The 19548-nt window shown below is 39.4% G+C and overlaps 1 protein-coding gene across 1 annotated transcript; it reads left to right on the forward strand.

Moving 5' to 3' along the window:
* The first annotated feature begins 3691 nt into the window (after positions 1-3691).
* Positions 3692-18448, forward strand: si:dkey-14o18.2 (neuronal pentraxin-1). Its single transcript, XM_059349129.1, has 6 exons — positions 3692-4917; positions 9060-9334; positions 9575-9837; positions 10193-10443; positions 14080-14259; positions 17221-18448. The coding sequence occupies exons 1-6, from the start codon at positions 4159-4161 to the stop codon at positions 17428-17430; spliced, it is 1938 nt and encodes a 645-aa protein (XP_059205112.1). The 5' UTR covers positions 3692-4158; the 3' UTR covers positions 17431-18448.
* The last annotated feature ends 1100 nt before the right edge of the window (positions 18449-19548 follow it).

The raw sequence follows: 19548 nt of genomic DNA on the forward strand, positions 1-19548 counted from the left end.
TCCAGTCTCCATGTAAAGCTCCTGGGCTCCAGGCTGCAGCTTCCTGTCTGAAACACATGAGAGAGAGTTAATGTTCTCATGTGACTCTCTGCTGCTGTCAAAGATCTGATCGTTGTCTCTGGCAGCACCTGTGGCCATTAGCAGTCGTTGCATTTAGAAGGTTTAATCATCTGCAGTGTAATTCCCAGTTTGAAGCATGAAAAAAAAGACATTTATTTATAAAACTAGAAAGTGTGAGCAGGACTTTGTGTGCAGAGACTCTGCAGTTTGGACTTAATTGGTGCTGTGGCTGTTTGAACTGCTGATAGGCTGATAAGGAGCTTAAAGGAGACAGTGTCCTGTGTGCTCTTCTTCTTCTTCTTCTTCTTCTTCTTGGCGTTGCGTCTTGCTCTCTGGCTGACCTGAGTCTCACCATATGGTGTGACACAGATGGGAATTTTGGGGACTTTTTTATCTGGAAACATTTAAATAGATCAGCTCTGCTCTCGTTACTCAAATAGAGATGTTGTCCCTTGTAGCTGCAGTGTTTCTTACTAGGGATGCACCATATTGGATTTTTTTCCGATATGCCAATTTTTTTACAACTCATTTAGCCGATTACCGATACTGATATTTTTTTCCCGCACAACTAATACCCACAATCAGGGCAAATTTGTTCAATTTACCAATTGACATAATAAGTAAACATATCCTGTGTTCACTGGGAACATGTGAAAAGTGCAACTGTACAGCAATTTAACCCAAATTGAATAAAACTACATGTACCTTACAGACTGCTGCTTAAATTCAAATTTAACTTAAAACAGGAGCCCCAATATGTGACGACTCAATCTGCACCGTCCAAACAAAATCACAAAAAGGACAAAAAATATAAGCAGCTTCAGTCCCTAATCAGAACATACAAGAACAAACAAGATGCAACAGAGAGGTGATGTTCACCCCATTAAAAAAGACACAAAATGACCAAAAAAGACACAAAATGACCAAAAAAGACACAAAAAAGACATAACAAAGACACAAAAAGACACAAAATGACAAAAAAAAGACACAAAATGAAAAAAAAAGACACAAAATAACCAAAAAAGACACAAAATGACCAAAAAAGACACAAAATGACCAAAAAAGACACAAAAAGACATAAAATGACAAAAAAGAAAAAATTACGAAAAAGACACAAAATGACCAAAAAAGACACAAAATGTCTTTACATCACATGCATGGCTCCTTTTTCTCCACACAAACTTGGCTATTTTATTTTAATTAACAAAGTATAAAGCTGCCAGGAACCGAAAATACAAACAAAAGACACAGGTGTCTATCTATCTAAAACAGCAGAAACAATAATACATAATAAAACTACAAAACAGTCTATTTGCGTGTTAATTAAAAATAGTAATAGTTTTCATTGTAGGAAGAAAATTCACATTTTAAAAATGGTCTAGAAACATAAATGTCACACTGTGAAAACTCCTATGATTGAACTTTAACTGGCTTTCTCAGCTTGTCTACATATCATATATAAATAAAGTTATTACTGTAAATAAAACATGTATTTTCCACTCTAACCGTCTCTCCCCACTCTGTCCTTAAGTCACCGTTAAACATGCTGGCGAGGCGTTGGAGCTCTGGCGCCGCTTCACAAAGCTCTGGTTTGAGCCACTGGGCTCCACAGGTTGTTTCAAGTGAAAACCAGCTTTCATTACGTGAATTGGCGGTTGCGGCTGAGGTTCAGGTTCAGGGGCCAGATTAATTGGCTGTAATCTCATTAGTCGTGTCCTGCTGCAGCCTCGACGCCCCCCTTAGTGTCGTCTACCTGCCGGCTGCTGCTGCTGGCGTCACACAACTTATACCTCAGTCTGCCGGCTCAGGAAATGCTGACGGACTCAAGGAGCGATTTGATAATTGGAGATGAAATGTTTATGATGCAGATTACCTTTAGTGTAGGCATTTTCTCCCTGTTTGTATCAATATATACAACTAAAATACATCCATTTATTCACATGAATTAGTTGACTCTTTATCCAACATGATTTCAAGTTGTTGTTGTTGTTGTTGTTGTTGCATGTATATATATATATATATATATATATATATATAGATATAGATATATACATGAACACACTGAAAAAAATGATTCATTTTTTGGGCCCTGTAATTATTATTTTAATCATCTATATAAATTCTACAAAGAAATATGAATTCAGTGCTTTTACTTTAAAATATCAGTTTTTCATGTAGTGCATTACTTAGTGATTGTTTGTTATTATGTGTCCTCAGTTTTGTTTCACTAAACCAGTTTATTGGCTTATTTTGTTGGTATTTCGAAGTAAAATGTAATTGAGGGATATCAGTGAATCTGCAATTTACTTGTGTATTTTCATTTAAAAAAATAAGTGGTTCTATTAAATAAATATTAATTAGAAACAGCCTGAATAAAGATTACAAACACTTTCTGTGTGGAAAAACTAGTATTTTTCAAGTAAATGTCACTCCAATTTTTTCAGTGCAGTATTTTACTTTACTTTGGCTGTAATGAGGTCACTGCTTAATGAAAAACAAAGGGAGAAAATAGCATTAAAACAACCAACTGGGCTCTTCTTATAAATGGTTTTGTTGCTATCCTGCAAAAAAAAAGACACAAACACAAAAAAAATGAAAAATATCCTGATTTCTTAAAGTCCAAGGTGATGTCTTCTAATATATTGCTTTGTCGGTCAAAAACCAAAAGACATTTAGTTCAAAGTGACACGAAACAGAGATTTTCTTCCCGTTTGTATCAATCTATAAAACTAAAATTCATCTATTTATTCAGATGTTTTGACTGTTTTAATGAGCGATAGCCACAATTTGACAATGATTTATCAAACATGATCTCACAAATACATATACATATATGTGCATGGTATTTTACTTTACTTTGGCTGTAATTAGGTCACTGCTCAATGAAAAACAAAGGGAGAAAATAGCATTAAAATAACAAACCGGGCTCTTCTCATAAATGGTTTGCAGATATTCTTTATGAAAAGCAGTGGACTGAATTTTGAAGCTATCCTGCAAAAAATGACACATGAAAAATGAAAAATGTCCAAGGTAATGTCTTCTAATGTATTGCTTTGTCAGCCCGAAACCAAAAGACATTCAGTTCAAGGTGTCACAAAACAGAGAAAGGCAATAAATCTCCACATTTGAGAGACTGAAAACAGCTTCCACTGACATTTATGAATGAGAAATCACTCCAACAAACAAGAGATGATCAAAACCAGTGGCGATTATCCCTCTGTCAATCAACAGATTCATCAGTTTACCAATCAGACATTAACTGACATGTAATATGCTGAAGTCAGCATAATTTATAAAACAAGTTTGGAAAGTGGTGGTTAACAAGCCATATATTTAATTCTTAGTCTGGAAGATAAAATAGTCATTATACACCTTTAAGAAACCATCAAAGTCTCCCATGAAACAAAATTTAATTTCTGACAAGCTTAAAAAAAATTACATTTAGTTTGTTATTCTAATTGGTTTAAATTCCATTTTTTCATGTAATTTGCACTCAATAACATCAATATTCTACATCATTATAAAACAGAGTTGATCAAAGTATCAATTAGTCATTGGTTTTCCAGTCTATCTCTTAACTTGTTTTCTTAATCTCTTGTTTTAAATGTTCTTGCAGTCCGACAGGTCGGAGCGCTCTGGGAGCTGCTGGGTGGTGAGGAGCCCAAGTTAAAGGGATTAGTGTTGGCTGTGCAACACAGGAGGTCCTTGGAGCCAAGAGGGATCACCTGGCTGCCAGCTCGGAGACAGCACGACCTCTCAAGATACACCAGCAGGGCTCTCACACGGCTTGTAAACTCGCCATGGAGCCAAGAAATCTTCCATGATACCGCACGTTGTTGTTGAAGAGTTGTGTGGCAGCAGCCTTGGTGTGCTTTTGGAATACTGCCTTTGAGTTCGTGTTGCTCGTCCTCTAAAAGGAATTGATGCTGTCTGGGAGCAGGTTTCATTGTCGATTTTGTTGTTGACATGCGTTGCCTCGCCACCTTTCCATCCAACGCATATGACCTCCATTCATGGTGTTCGTCACAACAAAGCTAAGGACTGGGAGGACTGGGAGGACTGTTGTTTGTCGAGGAATAACTTGGACTCAGGCCAAACATGGCCAGAGACGTCAGTCCTCTGAGCCTCATGCCTGTGTCTGCCAGACACCAGCAGTGGGTTGGAGCCTCTCTGGGGGTCATCCTCCCCTTTTATCCCCTTCGTTCTCTCATTTTCTACTACTTCCTGTCGTGTGCAGCAGCAGCAGGAAGTCATCCCGGCATAGAATATGACTACGGCATTAGCCCCAAATTTGTTTGCACCCCAATCCCCCCAGAAGCAGACCCCAGCTGCTACTCCCCGCCCAGTGTGCCCCATGGGCCGAGCAGTAACGGCCACACAAACGGCCACAACGGCAGCAGCCGGAGGGGCATGATGTCCGACGAGGCCAAAGCCACCATCTTGCACCTACGCGAGAGCCTTGTGAGGCAGAAGGAGACCATCCTGGACCAGCGGGAGACCATCAGGGAGCTGACCGCCAAGCTCACCTTGTGCGAGGGCTTCGGTGGGCACCACGGCACCGATCACCACGACAACCACCATGACAACCATCATGATACCCATCACGATACCCATCATGACAACCATCACGACGGCCACGACGACCACCACGGGCACCACGGCAACCACCACACGCCGTCATCGTCACACCACGGGCCTTCATCGTACCACAGCAGCGACCACCATTACTCCCACGGCAACCACCGGTCGGACCCCCACCACAGGAAGGGCTCCTCGTACGGAAAACACAGCTCCTTCTCCCCCGAACAGACGGGAAAAACACTGCAGACACTGAAGGAGAGGCTTGAGAACTTGCAGGTAAGAGCAAAAATCTGTCATGGTCAAAGAAAAGACAAGTTTCCAAACAACTAATATTAGTTAAAGTAAAAGTTTGACCAATACCAGGAGAGATATGCACTGATAGACAGACATTTTGGGGGTTTAGTACAAGGTGCAACAAGGCAAACCACTACTACTATTAACCAGCTTCAGAGTTAGAGCTCCAACTTAATGGTACACTGAAAAAAAATATTTTTTTGGCCCTACAAAGAAATATGAATTCAATGCTTTTACTTTAAAATAGCAGTTTTTCATGTAGTGCATTACTTAGTGAGTGTTTGTTATTATGTGTCCTCAGTTTTGCATATAAATTGAATCATTCGTTCCAAGTGATATTCACTAAATGACCAAAAAAGATACAAAATTGCTAGAAAAAGACACATAATGAGAAGACAGAATGACCACAAAAAAAACAACAGAAGACACAAAATGACAAAAAAGACACAAAATAACTAAAAAAAGACACAACAACAGACACAAAATGACAAAAAAAGACACACAAATGACTTACAAAGACATGAAAAGGATTCAAAAATGGACAAATTGGCCCAAGACTCCTTAGAGTTAACTATCAGAGACGTTTAAGGTCAATACCTAACCTTAACCATCCATGGTAAATACCAAACCTTAACCACTTGGGGGCATTGCCTAACCTTAACCATTGATGATCAAGGCTTAACCCTATCTATTTGGGGTCAATGTCCAACCATAACTAATCAAGGTAAAGGCCTAACTTTTTTACTATTCGGGGAAAATGCCCAACCCTAACCACCCACGGTCAAGGCCTAACCTTAAGCTTTCAAGGTAAATACCTAACATTGAGCTTTCATGGTCGGTGCCCAACCTTGACCACTCAAGGCCGGTGATTAATTTTTAAAAAATTTTGGAAAATGTCACAAGTATTCTGATAGTCCAATCTGAGATTACCTTATTGTAGAGACGTATGTAATCCATTTTTGCCAATTTTCAATAAATACCTCTTTTTGTGTTCTTAAATTGAAAGTAATTCTTTCCATTACAAAGATGCTGTACACATACACAATATCAATCCATTCATCTGCACTGGGTGCCTCCCTCTTCAGCCATTTCTTCATCATTTATGTGATTATTACCAGGTTTCTGCAGTTGATTGCTGGGCCATGCTAGAGCTGACCGTTATGAACAGCCTACTGTGACAGACCTTAATAATCAGGGCACTTTGTGCTGCAGTTGTCTGACATCTGAATGTAAATGAGAACACCTCATGTCACCTCACTGGCACTACTAAAACATCACACAAGGGACTACAGGGAGAGTTGAAGAAGGTAGAAAGTTCAGAAAGCCCATTAGAAAACAATCTCCTGCCTGCAGCAACTTCATGTTTATTGTGAACGGATTTAACTTATGATGTAGTCTATTTCTAAAGTTCAGTGATCCAAGTCTGACTCCTGCAAAAAGCTGTTAAAAAAGTGTTTAAAGAAGAGAGAGTTTCTTCTCTTTACTATCAAAAAGGCTGCAGGGCTGGCGCGGCACAGCGCTGTCTCCTATCTAAATGTATTCGTATGGCGGTAATTAAAGCTCCGGTGTTTCAGGTGAAAAGGGTAAACGCTCTGTGAGGACTCACTCCTCCTGTGCTGCACAAACATGTTGGAGATGCTTACTAATGTGTCTGCAGGGAAAGGCTGAACAGTCTGCAGGGAGGCGGAAGCCTATCAAAGGTTTGACTTAATTGGGGTCGTATGTTGCGTCACTGAGGGTCACGAGCTCAGCCACCGAATCAGCTGCCAGCGCTGTCCGCTGCCAGAAGTCTTTAAGAAGGATGTTTTTCATGAAGACATGCTGACCCAGAGGATACTGTTTGTGTTCAGAGCATAAAAGGGCCGTTTTTTTAATTTCTAAGACATTTTTTCAGGGTTGAATTTAGATTATTTAAGTGGCACAGTTCTGGAATAAACAGTAGAAGTTGGAGGGAATATGTCCCGCAGCTGTTTGTCTCCGAGCAGCATGTCCTCTCTGAGTTTTTCCGGCCTGAGCTCGAACAGGAAGCCGCTCTAAGTTGATTAGCCCTCACCCCTGACATTAAACAACTCCTGTGTCCAAGCATCACATGTCGGAGCGAGAGAAGTGAAGCTTAGAGGAGGAAGAGGGACGGCAGAACCTCGGATTATCCCCGGATCCTCTCCGGATCATCAGATCACAGCGCTGTTATCTCTATATTATTTATTAATCCCATTAAGAATTGGAAACCCGGCCAAGAAAGTCAACTTTGTGTTTTAATGTGTCATGAAAATGTTTTTGACATTGCTTGATAATGTCAGTTGTAGGGATACTCGATACCATTTTCGATACCACCAGGATAAAAACAAAGACCCCAAAATTTAACAGAAATATTTTAACAACAAAAAAATTGCAACATGTAAAAATGAACATAACCAAACAGGTTAAATATTTATAATAAAAAACAGTTGTCTGAGGTCTGAGGTAGTGCAAAAAATAAATAAATACAATAAACAATAACAATCAGAACAATATTTTGTATGCTGTGCACAATATTACACAAGCTTGATACATCGACTTTTCTCTGCTTCATTCTTGGACTTCAAGAGAGAAAATAACACTTTTCATCGATACTTTTGAAAATGAGAATCGTATCCGGATACAACCCTAGTCAGTTGACTTTTCTTCTAAGTTTAGACTTATGTGATAATATGTGATACATTTGCTAAATTGTGTTTTAGCACCTTAAAAAAAAAGGTGCTGCACACATGTGGTTCTGCTGTCTCACTCATTTTACAACATTTAATGATGCTGGTGTCACATTGCGAGACTAAAACCCCGCTGCCCGCCGGCCTGTGAAAGCCTCGTTATGGGTGCAGGTGGTCTCGGGCCGCGCTCGGGGAAAGTGTTGCCAGAAATCCCCCTCAATCTCCCTCGAAAAGGTGTGAGACAAAACAGAAGCGGTGCCAGGATTTACCCTCCGTCACTCCCTCCTCTAACAGGATGTCTACACCGCCGGCCTCTGGCCACGCGCCGAAGGGAGCTCGCCAGCCTCACCTTCAATTAGCTTCATCCGCCCTGACGAGGCTATTAATCGTGGCGTGCGCTGGCAGGGAACAAAGCCGGATTTGCTGGTGAGGAAGACGAGGATGAGCGAGAGAGAGGAGGGAGGGGCTGGAACTATTCCCCTGTAACTTTAAATGTCACTCCATAATTCTTCTTTATTCACTGCATGTCTCCAAATATACTGCAGAGGACTTGTGACAAAGGTTTTCTTCGAGCTCGGAGCTCGTTAAATCTGACCTTGGAAAGTAGCAGTCAACAAAACAATCCCATCTGATGGAGCACTCACTTATTAACATATTGAGTTTAACTTTCACCTGAACTTGAGGTGGAATTACTTTTAAAATCAATGTTTTTGTGTCAAAACCAAACAGTTTATTTATGTGTAAAGTGGTCCATCAACTCAGTGCTTTTCTCTGAAAGATTCATTTATGTTTTTGTCAAATTAAACTTCTTTTTATTTAATATTTTCACTGGTCAGCTGGGATTGGCTCCAGTTTGGATAAGTGGTAGAATGAATGAATTAAATTGTCAACACATTTATTGTCAATAAGGAGCCTTTATCAGCATCATATTGATGATGATGGTAACGGTGGTGGGTCAAAGTATTCTTTTGATCTGCTGCATGAAACAAAGCCCACAGTACTAGAGGGGTTAGTCAGTGTTATGTAATAGCATGTTGAAAAAAAATGAATTAGTTAATTTAAAAAAAAAATGGTACCAAACAAATATATAGGCCAAACAAATGGTAGAGAACTTGTAACTCTTGAAAACAAATCTAGCTTCTCTTCAGTCTTTTAACTGTTTGACCTGCCTATACTGTCCATTGTTTACTGATGACATCATCCATGACTGCTGCTATGCAACCAGGCAGCTACACACCCAACTTTGGATACACATCTCATCCCTTCTTAATTTAATTTTTCTTTTGTTTATATACGACCAGAGCTTTTACTGCTGAGTTGACCTGTTTTCTTGTTGCACCGTTAACCTCCATAGTACTAATAAAACTGGATAGAAGTGAAATGTGTACTTGATTTGATAATATCCACCTGTTGATTAACTTTCTTCTCTGTCTGCAGGCGAGGAACTCGTCCAGCTCGTACTCCAGCTCCCTGAGAGAACTCCTGCAGAGGAAGATCACGGCGCTGGAGGAGCAGCTGCACAGCTACTACAGAGATCACCACGACGACCACCACGACGATCACCACGACGATCACCACGACGACCACCACGACGACCACCACGGCAACGGCCACCGCGACGACCACCACGACGACCACCGCAGCAACGGTCACCACGACGACCACCACGATGACCACCGTGGCACCAGTCACCACGACGACCACCACGACGAGCACAGGGGCGTCGGTCACCGTGACGACCATCACGGCAGCAAGAACAACCACCACGGCAACGGCCACAGGAACAACCACCGTGGCGGTTACCATAATAATAATAACCGCCACCACGACTACCACTACTACCACAGCCGGCAGCGCGGTCACCATGGCAACCATCACAGCACCCACTACGACGATCACCACGACGACCACCATGACGACCACCACGACGGCCACTACGACGACCACCACAGCGGCGACCACCACGACGAACACCACGACTATCACCACGAGCCTGGTCACTACGACGACCACCACGGCGACCATCATGATGATCACTACGATGATCACCACGATGATCACCACGGCGACGACCACCATGACAACCACCACAGTAACGATCACTACCCGCGGCGCCTTCCGCCCAGCGGCAAAGAGACGACGAGTCCACACGGCGCCGGACACAGCAAGCTGGAGACGGTGCTCAGCCAGCTGCACCACGGCAACACCGACCACGGTACGAACACAGCACCGCCTCTCTGACATCATCATGATGTCACAATGTCAGATATTTAGATCAATGTAGTCAAATTGTCCCATGAACTTATTTAGAAAGTAATTCCTGTGAGCAAAGACTTCAAGCGTCCAACTGTTCCGAACGCTCCGTTTCCAGCAGTTTTTCTCCTTTTTGGCTCTAGCTGACATGATTATGAGTTCAACTTAACATGATTTCCTAATTTCATAGAAGGCTATTGCAACATAATATTATGACGAAACACTGTTTCTCTCAGTTTCAGTTTAAAACTCGACGCTCAACTGTTCCAGTGAGCTCCAGCTGTACTAACTAAACTCTGGACTCTTTGTCTCAGCAGGAAACCACAAGAAGCTGAAGAGTCCCAGCGCCTTCCTGCTGGACTTCCCCATGAAGACCAACTACCTGTACGCCCGGATGAAGCGCTCGGTGGTCAACGAGATCTTCGCCATGACGATCTGCCTGTGGCTGAAGGGAGGGTCGACCTCCGGCCTCGGCACGCCCTTCTCCTACGCCGTCCCGGGACAGGCCAACGAGCTGGTGCTCATCGAGTGGGGCAGCAACCCCATGGAGCTGCTCATCAACGACAAGGTAAAACACTAAAAAGCTTTTACAAATTCAATTATAAAGTTGCCACATCAGCTCCTGTTTGCTGATTCTGGTTCAGAAAACACTGATGCAACTGTATATTACAGGATTAAAGACTTAGGACAGTCTATTGTTTATTGTTAAAAAGATCCCCATTAGCTGTCACCAAAAGTGGGACGAGCTAGTCTTCCTGGGGTCCACAAGACAAAACAAAAATCACTTAACAATTAAACATTGTAGACATTATTATATACGTCATCAGAAATCATTCCGAATAAGTTATTACATTCATATCTATTACATTAATTCTCACTTTCATACAGTAAATATGTTAATTCACTACTCACAAATTTAAATAGTGCATTCTCAAGTAATAATTAAAAGATACTTTACTATTCAGTTCACGTATGTTCAGCGGGCAATTATTCCAATAACTGATAGCACGATGAATAACTGTTCTCTTTAAGGCATTTGATTTTGGACATGGTAGCATCATCTGACCACCATTAGCTGACCTTGTCTCATAAGAATGAACCTGATCACATCTGACAATTTGGTTATATAAGAAAACAGGTTGAAAAGAATAGACAATGTTTCTAAAAAATGTTGTTGTATTGCACACCAACCTGTACTCTACCATTAACCGGGAAAGTTGACGGTGCATACTGATAGTGTTTGTTCTTATGGAACAATGTAAAACCAACCTGGCAGCTCTGTTCTGGGCAGTTTGTAATTTCCTTAGTTGGCCTTTAGATGCAGAGGACCATACAGGTGCACAATAATCCAGGTGACATATGAAGGTCTTATATGGTGTTTTCCATTTAAAAAGCTTCTTTAGGAGACCACTGTCCCTCTGTAACGCTGCAGTTCTCACAGTGTTACTAATGAGCGAGGTGTGATAGCTCAGACTGACAGGACAGCATCACCTCACCATCGACTAGAGCTCAGACTCAGCACAATATTTGCCAATTCATGCATTTCATCAGCTGGCGGAGGCATGCACGGACTAAAGTCATGTCCTAGCTGTCATGTGCCTCCTCATAAATGTAACTACATGTGGGCTGCAAGTGGCTGCAGTGATACCATGTGGAGAGCACAAGAACAGCAGCTGGTCAGCTCGTGGTTTTTCCTGCAAGTTGATGCTGTTGATTTTGAAAACAACTAGTAAAACACATTCAAATCATTACAGAAGTGGTGGAAATTTAAGATCTACATAATATATATGAGGAAAGCTCAGAAAACACATCTATGTATGTGCATTAGAGGCTTTAAAGATATGGTTTGGATGATAGGTGCCAATTTTTTTTTCAATCATTTTGTTAGTAGACTCAGCATGCTCCACACGTATCTATTTTTATTACCTATAATCGCTTCTCAGCATGTAAATATCAACACTTCTCTGCGTTCTCTTATTTTCTGCAGCCAGCATCAGACTGTAAAGACAAAAATAGGGGGAAAAAAAGTTTAAAAATGATTTCCAGGATAGATAGATAGATAGATAGATAGATAGATAGATAGATAGATAGATAGATAGATAGATAGATAGATAGATAGATAGATAGATAGATAGATAGATAGATCTAATTAAAATATTAAACATTTGCAGAGAAATAGGACTTTGCGGGGAAATTAAACATTTGCAGGAAATAAAATAATGTGCAGATAAGCTGTCAGTGCATCATGACAGGGAGAGCTCTCATTTAAAAGCCTTTTATGCATGCACCTATAACATAGTATAAGTTTTCTTTTTGAACCTGCTTCATGTCCGGGCAGGAGAGAGGCCATAATACCTGGTTTAGATGTTACCAAACCAAATCCCAATAAATATTGTTTATATTTTATGATTAACTCCATTACAATTAATCTAACCATCTCAATCAATATAATACTTTTTCTTTTTATGTACATTGGAAAGACCTATATATAAAATACAATGGTTTTACATCACACTGATTTTTTTTTTTCAATTTTAATTTACATTTTTTCTTTTTATGAAAAAAAAAACGTAACTATTTTCTTTTAGATTTTTAAACATTAAAATGGGTCAATTTAACCCGCAGCATAACAGGAGGGTAAAAACTGACATTCTACTTTTATGTCGTTATCATATATATTTAATACTATGGAAGAATACCTTATAAAACCCCTAATCTAAAATATCTTTTTCAAACATAATTGAACGTCTTGCAGTAATGAGCTGGTATTATTTTTACTATTGTTCCCTCAACAGGAAATGCTGACATGTACACAGATGGTTGACGTGCAAATCATTCAATTAGTCTATCAGCCGTCTAATCTTTCATTCTCTGAAAAGCTGGTAACACACAGATGTTTGTCCTTTTCCCTTCCTTGCCCCAGTACTGTGAGCTGTCAGCTCAGCAAACAAATCAACAAAGCAATTAATCTCATTATCCTAATTGATTGGCCTAATTGTCTGCAGGAGCGACATTACCGGCAGGGATCAGCCGTCATGTTTGCCTTCTTCTCGTCACACGTTAACCGATCAATGACACAGAATGCAGATTAATCTCAGCCTGTAATTGTTATTTATCAGGATGGAGAGAGTGGAGATTCTAATCCACTTGCATGTGAAGATGTCGAAAGCCGTCATTAGGAAAAAGTTTATCATGTTGCCTTAACCCATACACTGCAAAAAAAGAAAAGTTGGGTGAACTCAAAATTTCAAGGCAACAAACTTCGATAAAATTTGAAGTTGGACAATTAAACTAAATATTTTAAGTTTTGTTTTTGAGTTTGCTCAACTCTGAATTTCTCTGGCACGATTGTAACGCCGCTATGAAATGTCAGCTAATGTTTCGACCACAATTTTGAGTTAGCATTGATACGCTAATGGCTACTTTTGTAGCTGTAACAAGCAGCGCCGCTAGCGTCAGTTAGCCGCTAGCATCAGTTAGCCGCTAACATCAGTTAGCCGCTAGCATCAGTTAGCCACTAGCATCAGTTAGCCGCTAACATCAGTTAGCCGCTAGCATCAGTTAGTCGCTAGCATCAGTTAGCCGCTAACATCAGTTAGTCATAAGAACCCAGACCCAGAAAATATATATATAGCATATATATATTTTATTTTTTTCCACGTATGCATCTTTTTTATACATAGTGGAGTATGTATGCACTGTAAAAAAAAAATTGCATCAGAAATTTTCGCGTAAAATTTAAAATTGTATATCACCGTATTAGACACTTTTAATTACCGTAAAATCAAGGAATTTTACAATACTTTAATTTTTACTGTCACAAACTGTAGAAAACACAGTTTTACTACACAAATATTACACTTTCATTTAAAACGAATGGAGAAATACCATAATGTCACAAGGACATAATTACCCTAAAAATAATGATTATTATTCATTCTAAATGACAGTTTTTGCTGATATTTACATTTAAATTTACAGTAGAAAACCCACTCTCTGTATTTTTTTACGGTAAAGTTTTGGCAGTCACAGATACCAGTATTTAACCGTAAATTAAACTGTTTTTTTTTTACAGTGTGAAAACAACGATTAATCGATTAATTGATGGTTAACGTTTTAGATGCTCCAGTTGGCAGGTTTCTTCCAAACGTCCATCCCTACTTTCCTCACCTTTATTAATACGTCCGTCCCTGTCCTCCTGCAGGCGGTGACTCTGCCCATAACCATGACGGACGGGAAGTGGCATCACTTGTGCATGACGTGGACGACGCGGGACGGCGTCTGGGAGGCGTACCAGGACGGGGTGAAGAAAGGCTCGGGGCAAAACCTGTCGGCCTGGCACCCCATCAAGTCAGGAGGGACCTTCATCCTGGGCCAGGAGCAGGTGAGACAGACGAGAGCAGGGGTCTCAAACTGAAATTACCTGGGGGCCGCTGGAGGCAGTATTAAAATGACCAAAAAAAGACACAAAATTTAATAAAAAAAGAAACAGAATTGCCAAAAAAGACACAAAATTATTAAAAAAGACACAGATTTAATAAAAAAAAAAAAAGACACAAAATTACCAAAAAGACACAAAATTACTAAAAAAAAAAGTCACAAAATTATTTTAAAAAAGACACAAAATTACCAAAAAAAAGAAACAGAATTACCAAAAAAGACACAAAATTATTAAAAAAGACACACATTTATTCAAAAAAGACACAAAATTACACACAACACGGTAAAGTGCCATTCATATAAAACTCACATTAAACTTTCATATCAAGGTGAGGGCCACAAAATAAGTGGTTCTATTAAAAAATATATTACTTAGAAACAGCCTGAGTAAAGATTACAAACACTTTCTGTGTGGTAATAAAATAAGTATTTTTTTTTTTTTTTTTTTTTTTAAGTAATTTTTTAAGTATGTGACTTTTTTTTCAGTGTAGTTAACCCATTGTTCCCAGGATGAAATTAATAAATCCAGTTTAAATTTGACATATGCTTTGATCTTTGTAATGTCCATCCATACATTTAAGGTTGGCCATTTCTTTGCGTGGCCTTTATGTATCTCTGAATTAATTAATTTCCAGAAAAAAATACCTACAATCATGGACATCTTCTGTAAAGACTATTAGGCGCTTATCTAAAGTAGAAGGGCAAAATTATTAACAAGCAAAATCTTGGAGGAATGGACAGTTCACTCACTAACGGGTATATATTATTATTATATAATATTCTGGTCCCATCAGACGTCCATTTTCTTCTCATAGACTAATAAACCTGAATAGGAACGTACTGGACTTTCAGTTTCAGTTCCCTTTGAGGAAGATCTCGACTTCCTACGGGACAAACAGTCCAACATAATAAATCATATCTGATCACTTGTTTGCTTCTAATAAAACACTAACACACTCTGACAGTGCCAGCAGTGGTTAACAGTGAGAGCCTCTCTTCTTCTCTCCAGTGACATTAATAAGAGAAGCTACGTCATACCGGATTATACCTTATGCATACATAACACACACAAGCAAACACTCAAAATAATAATAAAATATGATATATATAGAATGCACTATTAAAAAGCTACATGTCTTTATTTACACAGAGAAGATTTGCTAGGGCAGAAATGATGAAGTAAAAATAGTTTCTTATTTTTATTAGATTATCATTATATATTATTATTTTTAATCATTATATAAATTACATTTATACTGGATTAGAAGAAACAAATAAAAGAGGAAAACATGAATAAGACACGAAAGAGAAGTTTTAACTCTTTAATTTCTAAACTTTTCCCAGGTTAAAATATTAGTGTTGTGTTGTTTTAAAAATGAATATGAACATGTTTTCTCTTTGCATTATTCAACGTCTGAAAACACATCATGCATCTTTTTTTGGTATTTTGGCCAGTTGTCATTTTCTGCCATTAAATGCTCTAAATGACAATATTTCTATTTCAAATTTGAGAGAAACGTTGTCAGCACAAAAATGTTCATTTTACTTAAACGCATACTTATAAATACTAAAAAAACAGCAAAACTGATCATTTTGCAGTGGTCTCCTAGAGCTGTATAAAACAATCTGAGTTGGTCCATTCTGCATGTTTTGATACTTTTAGTACATTTTGATGCTGATACTTCTGTACTTTTACTTCAGTTAGTTTACTTTTACTGTAGTGGAGTTATTTCACAGTGTGATTTTAGTACTTTTACTTCAGTAAGGGATCTGAATACTTCTTCAACCTCTGCTGGCAGATGATCAGATGTGCATAAAGGATCCCTTGTTCTCAGAAAGACATCACCCTTATTCTCTCATGTTTGCGTGCATTGTTGCAGTTCAGTGAATGTTGAGGGTCTTTCCTTGTTCCAGTTGATGCACTTTTTGTTTAACCCTCTGGAGTCCATCTATTTATTGAAAATACACATTTTATTTACAATAATAACTTTATTTATATATGATATGTAGACAAGCTGAGAAAGCCAGTTAAAGTTCAATCATAGGAGCTTTCACAGTGTGACATTTATGTTTCTAGACCATTTTTAAAATGTGAATTTTCTTTCGACAATGAAGCTATTACTATTTTTAATTTACATGCAAATAGACTGTTTTGTAGTTTTATTATTTTTTCTGCTGTTTTTGTGTGTATAAAGGGTAAAAAAAGGTGCATTTCCATAGAAACCTGTGTCTTTTGTTTGTATTTTGGGTTCCTGGCAGCTTTATACTTTGTTAATTAAAATAAAATGAAAAATCTGACTGATAGCCAAGTTTGTGTGGAGAAAAAGGAGCCATGCATGTGATGTAAGGACAGACTGAAAGATGCTAAACAGACACAGAAATTAATGCAGAGGAAGTTGACAAAATTGAACTGAAATCTCCTGGACTTCAGAGGTTTAACTTGTGTTTTTTTTTTTACATTTATTTTTATTGAGCGCTGATAGTACAGAACATGTACAAAAATACCACATTCACAAAAGAAAACTTGGACAATAATTTTTTGTTTTTTGTATGAATTACCCTATTTATCCCTAGATCCCCTGAGAGTGTATTTTATTTTCTCTAACTGTATGAACTGCATTAAGTAATTAAACCACAGAGACACACTAGGCGGATTTTTAGATTTCCAGTGTAATAAAATTCTTCTGCGTGCAAGCAGTGTTGTAAAAGCAATGATGTTTTTATATCTTTTCCTTATTGTAGAATATCTTCTGCCTGTTGTTCCAAATATGGCCATTACTGTGTTGGGTTGTAGGTCAATATTAAGAGCTTCTGATAGCGTTTTAAAGATTACAGACCAATAGGATGCTAGGGCTGAGCAAGACCAAAACATATGGGTTTAACTTGTTGATCTTTTTGCTCCCAGGACACGATGGGAGGCCGCTTCGACGTCACCCAGTCCTTCATGGGGGAGCTGTCAGATCTCCAGTTCTGGTCCCGAGTCCTGAGTCCCAGTGAGATCTACAGCCAGGCCACCTGCGGGGGCCACCTCGTCGGTGACGTCATGTCCTGGACGGAGGAGGCGGTGGAGCTGCACGGAGGGCTGGCCGAGCTGCCCTTTGACCCCTGCCACTAAGGCCTGACACCCAGAGCTGTAGCTCCACACGCCCCCGTCAACAATAGCTGCAGAGTGGGAAAACGTTTTGTCACGGATCAAAGACGGGGGAACTATTCTTGCTCTGGATGGAAGCAACAGGCGCAGCAGCAGGATTTGTTTTCTATGTATTTTTGCCATTCCTGCCCGATGTTTCTGCCTTCCACCACCTACACTCTCTGCTGTGAGCAGCATGACTTTGAAGGCTCCAAAGAGCGCAGGGCTTTGGATTTACCGGCTGTGTGGTCATGACTACGGCCGCTCTGAGGGATCCAATACACATAATAGGATTTCATTCCATCAGAGCAGGTCCAAAGGTTGCTTGTTGCCATCAGCTCGGCTTGTTTTCTTCGCTATGTGAGCAACACAGACATTACGGGAGGTGAAAGAGGCACACAGGATGCACATAAAGCCACACGGAGACTATCGCCGTGGTGATTCACACGTGTTGCTATGTGCTGGTTGTTGTGGGAGATGAAGGAGTAACGCTCTCGTGGGGCTTTTTTACTATGTAGGTCAAATTTGGTTACTGATGTGTATTTTGCACGTTGAGATTCCGGCGGACTGTTTTGTACTAGTATTTCATATTGAAAGCTACTTTTTTTTGTAGGAAGAAAATTCGCTTCTGTGGCATAAAGAAGAAATATAATCTGTGTATTCTTTATAAACACGAGGACGTTTGATGTTTTAACTTTACAGAAACTAGTTCTCTGTCTCCGTAAGAGGATCTGTTTCTCTGCTCAAAAGTCGGCCGTTACGTAAGAGTTCGTTGGCTCAAAGTCGGACGTGACACGTTGAGGCCGCGACACATCACCGCGGTAACGCTGATGTCTCCTCGGCGACCGGTGGCGGTGGCTTACAGCGGGATTTACCTGTGCACGACTGATCTGATCCTGCCTATTTCTGACCAGCTCACACCACATGGCAGTCAGACACACACTCACACACACACACACACACACACACACTCACACACACACTCACACTCAGAGAGGATAAAGAGGTGAAAGGAGTCGCTGTTGATCTCTGTTTCTAGCTGCACCTTCACGTTTTTATAACAAAAGAGGTTTTTGTATGTGTAAATTATACCTATTATAGTCTGTTTTGAATGATTAAAAACATTTATAATGGCTCTCTTACATTGTAAATAAGTACATAGCACTTTCTCAACCCCAATATTAACCCTACTTTTTGTTTTTAAAGCACATTTTTGGGGGGGAGTTTATTATTATTTGCTCATTATAACCCTCTCAGAGAGGATGCACTCTCTCTCTCTTTATTGGTAGTAAAAGACGAAGGGGTATCTGTTGTTGCCATGGTGATAAAAATCTCTCAGCATCAGGACCACATGATGGAATCATCACAGCTGTAAATATCTGCAAAAAAATGTTTCGTCGACTGTAATGCCAAGAAGAGCAGCACTTTAAAAACGATGCTCCTGATTTCCTCTCATGATAGTGGGCCAAACGCATGTGACATTTATCTCATATGTTTTCTTCTGTCTTTGTTCGATAGACTTCGGTTTATGCACGTCCTCCTACTGTGTAATCTAGTTCACGAATGACATAAAAATAAGATATACAACTTTATGCATAAAGACCTGCTTATCCTCGCCTTTGGTGTACACTTACTATAATGTCAATTAGGTTGTTTTTTTTGTCTATTCTTGTGTCTTTGGCTGTAAATATTCAAAGTATTACAGTGTGTTCAGTCAACAGTCCCTCCCTCATGTGTAAGCCAAAACTATAAACTGAATCGTAAAACTTGAAAGAGGAAGAAAAATGCACTGTAAACGCTGTCAAATATTTGTAAAGATGTAAGGATTTTGAATAAAAACTATTTAATATATTTTATGAATTCAAACTGGGCTACAAAGTCATTTCTTTAAGCATTTTTTTTTGCACTTTTGTATTGCATCAAGTCTAAGGATGGGCGTTTGGAATAAACCTGCCAACTTGAGCATCTATAACGTCAACGATCAATTAATCAATTAATCGCTATGTTTTTATACGTACTCCAGTAAGTTTATAAAAATACTTTAGTATGTATAAAAACATGCATACATGGGAAAAATAAAAGATATATATACAGTACTATGCA

The sequence above is a fragment of the Centropristis striata genome, chromosome 14 (genome assembly GCF_030273125.1).
Source record: "Centropristis striata isolate RG_2023a ecotype Rhode Island chromosome 14, C.striata_1.0, whole genome shotgun sequence".
Taxonomy (NCBI): domain Eukaryota; kingdom Metazoa; phylum Chordata; class Actinopteri; order Perciformes; family Serranidae; genus Centropristis; species Centropristis striata.

Excerpts from the sequence above, each read along its gene's own strand:
- si:dkey-14o18.2 (XM_059349129.1), top strand. The coding sequence starts at position 4,159 with ATGGCCAGAGACGTCAGTCCTCTGAGCCTCATGCCTGTGTCTGCCAGA. Across the intron at positions 4,918-9,059 it reads AGAGGCTTGAGAACTTGCAG|GCGAGGAACTCGTCCAGCTC; the intron begins GTAAGAGCAAAA and ends CTCTGTCTGCAG. Across the intron at positions 10,444-14,079 it reads AGCTGCTCATCAACGACAAG|GCGGTGACTCTGCCCATAAC; the intron begins GTAAAACACTAA and ends GTCCTCCTGCAG.